This window comes from Chanodichthys erythropterus, chromosome 15, assembly GCF_024489055.1.
Source record: "Chanodichthys erythropterus isolate Z2021 chromosome 15, ASM2448905v1, whole genome shotgun sequence".
Lineage (NCBI taxonomy): Eukaryota > Metazoa > Chordata > Actinopteri > Cypriniformes > Xenocyprididae > Chanodichthys > Chanodichthys erythropterus.
In genome coordinates this window covers 25,848,742-25,857,435 of record NC_090235.1, presented here as the reverse complement: position 1 = coordinate 25,857,435, position 8,694 = coordinate 25,848,742, and the positions used below count along the sequence as shown (strand labels likewise).

The 8,694-nt window shown below is 35.5% G+C and overlaps 1 protein-coding gene across 1 annotated transcript; it reads right to left on the bottom strand.

The window, feature by feature from the left end:
* Nucleotides 1–253: 253 nt before the first annotated feature.
* cibar1 (CBY1 interacting BAR domain containing 1) lies at nucleotides 254–8,356 on the bottom strand. The gene is made up of 9 exons (XM_067411833.1): nucleotides 8,193–8,356; nucleotides 7,380–7,614; nucleotides 7,233–7,301; nucleotides 6,904–7,005; nucleotides 4,723–4,728; nucleotides 4,055–4,159; nucleotides 3,290–3,403; nucleotides 2,394–2,513; nucleotides 254–764 (listed from the first exon to the last, which is right to left on the bottom strand). Exons 1-9 carry the CDS (start codon nucleotides 8,219–8,221, stop codon nucleotides 660–662), a joined length of 885 nt encoding a protein of 294 aa, XP_067267934.1. The 5' UTR covers nucleotides 8,222–8,356; the 3' UTR covers nucleotides 254–659.
* Nucleotides 8,357–8,694: the final 338 nt, after the last annotated feature.

Genomic DNA, 8,694 nt, shown 5'->3' with positions numbered 1-8,694 from the left:
CAGTGGCCTTCATTCTTGGTTCATATACTGATTTCATTTTTTCAATGTTAATTATGTGTCTTCAGCGCTTCTGCTTCTGTCATTGCTAGTCATAAGTATACCAGTAGTACTGGTTATTGTTTCTGACTCATTCTTGACTGACATGAAAGCTATGAGACACAGGGTGGGTCAAGTTTCAGGGGTTCACTATTGTTTAGTGTGTATAACGTACCCACAGTGAGTCTTTCGTATGTATGCTCTGTAAACAGAAGAACAAATGCAAACTCAGATATTTGAGATCATGAAAATTGCCTATTATGCAAAAGCAAGAACCAGCTTTATTGGTACACCGACATTCTCTAAGGCACATTCTAACCAAATATCATATTGATCGCCGAAACAGCTTGGCACGTTGTACATAAAAAAACATGTTGGGAGATGTAAAATGATTAAAAAAATTAAAGTAACACTCTCTTTGAAGGTGTTATTCAGTATAATATAATTTCATAGTATATGATTTACAAGAGAGCAAACATATAACCATGCACTCACCTTTAACTAACATAGATCAACTATCATTACATTACATTTATAGTTGGTAATTTAAATTCATCTCCATTCAAAACACTCATAAATACAGTTCGGGAATGTCATCGTCAAAATGGCGAAGAAAATTTATTTTAATGCTCATCATCAGTCACTTCCTCCAAATCATCCTCATCTTCATCATCATCCTCCTCATCTTCTTCGTCATCCCTTTTCCTCTGTCTGCTAGATGTTCTTGACTACACCAGAAGAAAAATCGTTCAATCATAGTTTTTGGGAACTAACATAAAAATATGATTTTTTTCACCAAAAAATATGCTATTAATTGCTGAATAATGGAAAATTTTGGATTTATTCCCTGAAGTAAAAGCATATTAAGCCGTTTTATGTTTTATTAAGAAATTTTCTTTGAATAAATGCATTAATATTATCCACATAATAACTGAAGTAATTTTAAAGGTGCAATGTGTAAAAATTGGGAGGATCTATTGACAGAAATGCATTATAATATACATAACTGTTTTCAGTGGTGCATAAAGACCTTATATAATGAACCGTTATGTTTTTATTACCTTAGAACGAGCCATTTCTATCTCATTTACCGCAGGCCCCCCCCTCCATATCAAGTCGCCATTATGCGCCTTTATGTTTCTACAGCAGCCCTAAACGGACAAACACTCTACAGTGTGCGTTTCTTGTGGACAATGGCCACCACGTGCATGTGATCATGAAGTCCATGAGAACGTAGGGTGTCCCATTTGTCATTTTAGGTTTCAGAAGGGTGCTTGCGAGCACATCCTTTGCAGTCGATATGCACCCATGATGCACACTTCTGCTGTGGCGTTACGTCACGAAAATGCGGACACAAAGGAAGACTGCGAACATTTAGGGTGCCATTTGGGAAAGGGCCCATTTGGAACACACTTGATGAAGGAAGCAATGAAAGACAATGTAATTTCCTCCTTATCTTCACCTGTTTAGACCTATGAAAATGGTACTTCTTACCTATGAACACTATTTAAACTTCATATTTAATGTATGACAAATGTATGTAAAATGTATATAAAAAATATGACCGCACAATCAACTTGCAAATAGTTTATTTACCAACGTTTCGGCAAACGGTTTGTCAAGGTATAGTTTGACTGACTATACCTTTGAAATGTATGTAAAATATCACAAGCAAAACAAAGCAACTTGAATTATTCTGTTTAAACATTAATTGAAACTCTCCCGCCAATTAGCTTTAAAATGAATTCCAAGGACATGCCATATGGGTCATATTTAAATTTCTTCATTGAAGTAACAATCGCATGTACTCTTTGCTAATAGACTTGTGAAAGGGCTCTTCGTGAAGAGATTCAGGTGTTCTCTTTTGTTTGGAACACACCTTTAATTTATACAATGTTTATTTGAAGTGTCAAGTTACTTTTGAAAGGTGATTTACTCTATTTTGATCGCTATTGTAGACATCTATGTTTATATCTGAACTTTAAACTTTTATACCAGTACTTCTATCTCAAAATAATAATACTGTGTGTTTGCAAAGCTGTTTCATACCTATACGTGACAACTGCTCTCTCTGGTTCAGTGGCAGCGCCAATGAAAATTTGAATGTTCCACTGTGATTGTACTTGTCAAAGTTTTAATAGATAGTCATACTGTTGTCATTTAGGAATAAGTTGTGTGGGTGTTTAAATCGAGATCGCAATCTTTTAACGATTAATCATGCACCTCCACTGTAATACGTAATGCGTCTAAAGATAGAATGCATCTTTTTTGTCGACACTTGACTCATTAATACTAACACTTTCTATTTCTTTTTTTTCTATTGTAAATGTAAAAATAAAATATGGGGAAGCACTTACCTGCATTGTTCCTGATTTACTCATTGATGTACCAGTTCGATTCAGGGACAGTTTAGAATTGGCACGAACTATTTCTAACCGTGACTGGTAATCAGGGGGGTGCAATGAATTTCTAAATACCTGTCAAGACAAAAAAAAAAGGGTAGACTGTAGACTGCTCTTCATATGGACCACCAAGAACCTAATGTCATCTCACTTAGCCGCCACATAATAAAACAATAATGAGTACAAACAAGATATATTAAAAAGAGAAATGAGTCAACACAAACTAGTACCACATACTGTGTTGTAGCAACAGAGAAACATGTCATTTAGATTGGGAAAAACATTTACACACTCTGTCCTGGTGAGGGTGTGCCAACAAACATTGTCACCTCAACTTTATTAACTCCAGTTAAATATTACAAGAAGAATATTTATGATCCATCTCTATATGCTTTAGTTGTATCTTCATAAAACTGTCACCATGTGCCAATATATGACTCTTACAAGTTCCACATTCAATTACAGGCAAAGTTCAGACAAGAACGAAGAAACATTTCCCTAAAAAATCCCTGATGAAATAATATTCATGCGATACTCTCCCCGGCAAGTCAAGGAAATATTAGCAAACTCAGAGTCTTGAGCATAAAATTTGTTTTGGCACGCCAAACTATGAATTCATAAATAAATGCATTAGCCAGTGCGAACATTCCACAGCTGACTGAACACGCTTCGCAAGATGCCTCTCCGGTTCTTTTACGTATCAGGATCGGAGGGGGCAACCAGAGCTTTCATCATTATGACAGCAGGGGGATCTCAGGAGTAGAAAAAAATATAATTTGATTAGACATTAAGACAGACAAGCTCAAACCAGCAGGACTGCCAGAGCAGCGGTGCTGGTGCAGAACGCTCACCTCAAGGTCTCCTTCCTCGTCGACATTCTGAATGTGCTGGTAAGCAGTTGTGTAAATTTCCAAGGCCTTGGCATGGAACGTCATCTCCACCGTCACAAATTCACCCAAAATTTTCTGCATCAAACACATGAGAACAGTCTAAATAGTCATTTCTGTGATGTAATCTTCCAGTGAAGCACTGGAAGATTTTATGTTTGAAAAGTTGCTAGTTTAATTAAACATACATGATATTTAATTAGAATTAATATACACTATCATTCAAAAGTTTAGGGTCGGTAAGATTTTATAATGTTTTTGAAAGAAGCCTCTTAATCTTGCTGCATATATTTAATCAAAAATTCAGTAGAACGATTAATATTGTGAATTATTATTACAATTTAAAATAACTGTTTTCTATTTTAATATATTTTGTGTGATGGCAAAGCTGAATTTTCAGCATCATTACTGCAGTCTTCAGTGTCACATGATCCTTCACAAATCATTCTAAGATGCAGATTTGGTGCTCAAGAAACATTTCTTATCAATCTTAAAAATTGCTTAATATGATACTTTTTTTTTCAGGATTCTTTGATGAATAAAAAGTTCAGCATTTATTTTAAACATGAATCTTTTGTAACATAATGTATTTACATTTGATGAAAAGTGTTAATTTCTTTCTTTCTTTAAAAAACAACTTTTAAATGGTAGTGTACTTAAATGTGGGTTTCATTTTCCAAATAAGCTGATATTTTTTAAATAAATAAGTAACTGTGCAGTCTGAAGGACCTTAATATCACGAATCTTCTGCTTTTCAAAGTCATCTATTGTCTCCTCCAGCTGGCGAGTCGTGCGTGTGGCATCCATTGTGGCTCTTTGGAGTTCACTCTCAGCCTTTCGTGACACAACCGACAATAAAACATGAAGCACAAAGTGTTCCAAGCAGTAGACATAAATGAGAGTCTACTGAGAGTTTCAAACTAGCAGAATGAGAAGTTTCACATCAAGCTGAGTATATGCAAAGACTTCAGATATACAAAGATGGTGCAACTGTACTATGAGTGGGAGAAAGTGCAACGTGCAATATGGCGGAATAAGTCTCGCCTTTTAAGTAAAAGAGCCAATCGCCAGTTGTTACAGTCATTGCATCACTGCTGCCGCCGTTAGAAGCTCTGGTACAAAAACTGTCTGTCTTCTGAAAAATGTTCTGAAATTTTTTTTTTGGTCATAATTTAAGCATTTAGAAGCAAAATTAATGAGAAAGTTTAATTGGTGATTTCAAATATTTTTGAAATAACTGCCCGAGAGGCATTTCAAGGATGACCACCGAGTGATATTGACTTGCCTGTGCTGGTGACATATTACTACCAGGCTGACTTGGACCTACTTGGTTATAATTAAGTGAAAATAAAAGTTGTTTCAAGATGATATTACAGTTTGTTGCACACAAGGCCCACCTGTGACTGAGAGAGGCTGTTAAGGTATTATCTGTAATTCTGTGGTTTACAACAAATATCTTTATATAGCATTAAAATGTCAAGAGTAAGGCTGTCGATTCACGTTAAATATTAAAGATGTAAAACAAAACCCCCAGAACTTGAATACAAATATTCAATTCAATTCAAATGTCCCTCTTGCTCACTCTCTCTCCTCCACCATCATCATGAGTGTATATGCCCCCGACTACTGATTGGCTGCGAGTGTGTTGTGGTGCTCAGTCCGATTCACTTTCAACAATATTTCTAAGAAATTGCTTACTGCACCTTTAAAATAATATTTAAATAAAATAATATTAAAAAGTTTTGTCTGTCGATCCAAAATATGCAGCGATATATGCAGATATTTTGAATTATATAATTTTAAACTTTAAATTTAAACTTTGTAACTTGCAGATGGCCAAAGACCCCTAAGTCTACCTAAGTATTGACCTTTTTATCCACCTTATTCCTACGCCCCATGACGCTTTGCGCAAATTATGGGTGTAACTTCCGTTAAGCTGTAAACAGACAGTGAAAGACTCGCTCTATGAACGCAGTAATGCTTTTTTTTTAAACTGGTTACAATGAGATGACATTATTCTACTCACCCTTCAACCAACGAACATTATAAGGACATTTAAAAGTGTAAAAGCATCAACAAGGTACTTTCAACAGGCCATGAAAAAGCGTGATTCTTTCCACAGCAATAACGGACGGGTGATTTAAAGTGATTTCCATCATTTTTACAGATGATTGTATTTACGTATGAAAACAAACCTGGAAAGAGACGTGAGCCTTTGAGGAGAAAAACGAGAGATTCTTCGTGCATTCCAGTGGGATATATCGTAAATTATATCGGGAGAACAGACCACAAATGTTTAGTATATGTTGTCCTTTTTCATATTATTACAGCGGTATGCAAAGGGACATAAGGAAATAATCAAGAGGATAGAAAGCAGCTGCTGAAAAGAGCTCTTGCTATAGATATTCTTGTTATAACGCCACGTTAAAATACCAATCTTTACGTTATTCTCACGTATGAAAGAAAAATTAACAGCTCATTCAGTCAAACTGACGGCTTTATTTGTAGGGCAACCTTATGATTTGACATGATTCGTTTCATTCTTTTTTAATGGAAGTTCCCCAAACCAGAAGTACAACCAATAATTCGAAACACAGTAAACTAGTCAGGATTAAGGTGGATATGTATTAATTAATTTACTAATCTGACACAATAATGTCTTAAAGGTGCTAAAGAGGATGTTTTGTTTTATACATTTTTGCAATATTACTTGAAACTGTCTGTACTAACTGATAAAATACTATTTATTAGGTGCACTGAAAGGAATAATATTAATATACATCATCTGTGCACGAGGTAGGGCCTTAAAAACATCAGCCAATCGTTTATGCGATCATCGCGTAAACGATTGGCCCTCTGGTTTGTCAATCACTGCCATGATGTTCCTTGTGAGAGACGCGCGGCTGCGCGCTCCAGCAACTTTCCACACTCCACAGGCGCCGCATGCAATGTTTTTGTCAGGAGACAGGAGTAACAACTGCAGATTATGAGTCACCTGCGGTGAGTCCGACATAATGAATCCACTAAGTGTGTGCGCGGCTTTAAGTGTAAGGCCGATTATGAATGTAAATTGATACTTATGACTGATCGCGCTCAAACGCGTCCAGTCAGAGCCAGTTGCGTTCAGTCTGCGATTAGTCGGTGTTCAAATTCCATGTGAAAGTATATAAATCTGCTTCAGGAGCAGGAAACAATCGCTGTATGTTGAGCACAGTCAGAATGTTTTAGCTAGTCGTTAAATGACTGTCCGGCTTAATAACACAGCGAATGCCGGTGGTAAACACTCGTGTTCCGATACTCATGCACGAGTTTTGGGAGGCGTTCCCTCTAAATGAGCTGTGAAGGAGGGGGGTTGTTCTTACCCATGCGCTCATTTCAAAAACTCTTTAGCAACTTTAAATTATCTTTACTTTGGGGCTTTCTCAGCAAATATTTTGTATGTAATTAAACTATTCATTTTTTTTAAATTATTTTACTGATTGACAGCCCTAATGTACATGGTAATCAAACTAATAACTGCTGAATCTTTCTAGTTCACAGTTATGTAGTTCCAGTGAAAGAAGAAATAAGAAGGATACAATGATCTGTCTGTCCGATGGGTTTCTCTGCCTCATTTTTTCAAGCTGCTGCATCTGCTTGGCCTCTCTGTTCCTTGCAGTCTGTGTTTGCTTCAGGTCCTCCTGTACATAAATTAGATAAAATCACAAAAGGTAGTTAAGAACAGAGCCCCGTAGTTCTTAGGTTTTGACCTGTGACAACAGTCACTGTACATCATGCATACTCGGAATGTGATGCAATGCTGCCCTCGTGAGATCATTGATATAAGGTCAGTTTTATATTTTAACTGTAAAGTATGAACCCATTTACTTGCACTTCATCACTGAGGGACTTATGAAGAAAACCTTACCCTTTTTGTTTTCACAATATTCCCATATGCTTTCAAAGGCTCTATAACTTTCACTTCCAGCCTCTCCACCTGTGAACAATAATATGTTTTTGTATATTAGCAGGAAACACAAATACTCTAAAGTTGTTTTCATGGTTTTAAACACACCTCTGCTTGCCGATAGTCCTGAATCTTGGCCAGTTGATCTGCAAAATTCTTCAATCCACATTTTAGGTTTGGTGTCTCTGTATCAGCATACAGGTTGACTTCTTTGACCAGGAGGTCGGCTTTGTCCCGCAGTCGTGCAGTTTTACGGACGTAAGCTGCAAACAATTGGCACAGATCTCCAAAGTGCTTCTCTACAGTGGTGATGTTGTCCTGAATCTGTTTGGTCTGGATGTCTCTGTAATTTGCAACAGAGAAAAATTAAGATAATCTGATTTGGGAAATTTTGTAAGGATAAACCTGTAGACTACAGGTTTCGCCCTTCATCAACATGCTAAAAGGGTTATAAGATTTATTCTGCAAGAGAGCAAAAGTACATTACAAGACTATCAATATATATAATATGCCAGAGATACATTCTCTGTTTAAAGCAAGCTGTTGTCTGTAGTATCCTGCTTATATCTAAAAAAAAAAAAAACGCTACAGCATTTATATGGTTTGAAAATGTGTTATACAAAACTAAACAGACATGTCTTAATAATACACTTTAATTTAGGATGTCATATATAGCATCTTTAATCATCTTGTATCTTCGAAATGTGCAAACATGATATACTGTTAACATTTTTTTTTATTTCGGTTACAAAGATAATTATGTAGTTTATGCTTCAATATATTAAAACAAGTTCTGTTTATACAGTACATAGTCATTTACACAATAAAACGCCGGCTAGCAGATGGACAACTGCTTGTATCATTTAGCTTAGCCGGCTAGTTAGCTTCCCAATCGTCACAACAAATCTGCACAACTTTTACCTCGCTCTTGCATCAGGAGTGCGGCTCATTATGACTCGAAAACCAATATCGATTTATTCATTAAAGATATAACCTCAAGCGAAAAGAATCATGACGTTTTTAAAATGCTAAAAAGATTGTTGTGCCAATGCTTTATGCTGCAGCAGGAAATCTGGATGAACGCTGTTCCGTTACCATGGAGCTAAATGTTACCATACGCCCTCTACTGGTAAAATAAAATAAAATAAAATAAAATAAAATAAAATAAAATAAAATAAAATAAAATTTTATATTTGTTTAATAATATATATATATATATATATATATATATATATATATATATATATATATATATATATATATATATATATATATATATATATATATATATATATATATATATATATATGACCCTGGAACACAAAACCAGTCATAAAGGGTTGTAAGAAATTGAGATTTATACATCACATGAAAGCTGAATAAATAAGCTTTCCCTTGATGTATAGTTTGTTAGGATATGACT

Coding starts and splice junctions, on each gene's coding strand:
- cibar1 (XM_067411833.1), bottom strand. CDS start 8,221: ATGAGCCGCACTCCTGATGCAAGAGCGAG. Junction 3,404..4,054: donor AGAAGATTCGTGATATTAAG/GTCCTTCAGACT, acceptor TGTTTGATGCAG/AAAATTTTGGGTGAATTTGT. Junction 2,514..3,289: donor ACGAGGAAGGAGACCTTGAG/GTGAGCGTTCTG, acceptor TTGTCTTGACAG/GTATTTAGAAATTCATTGCA.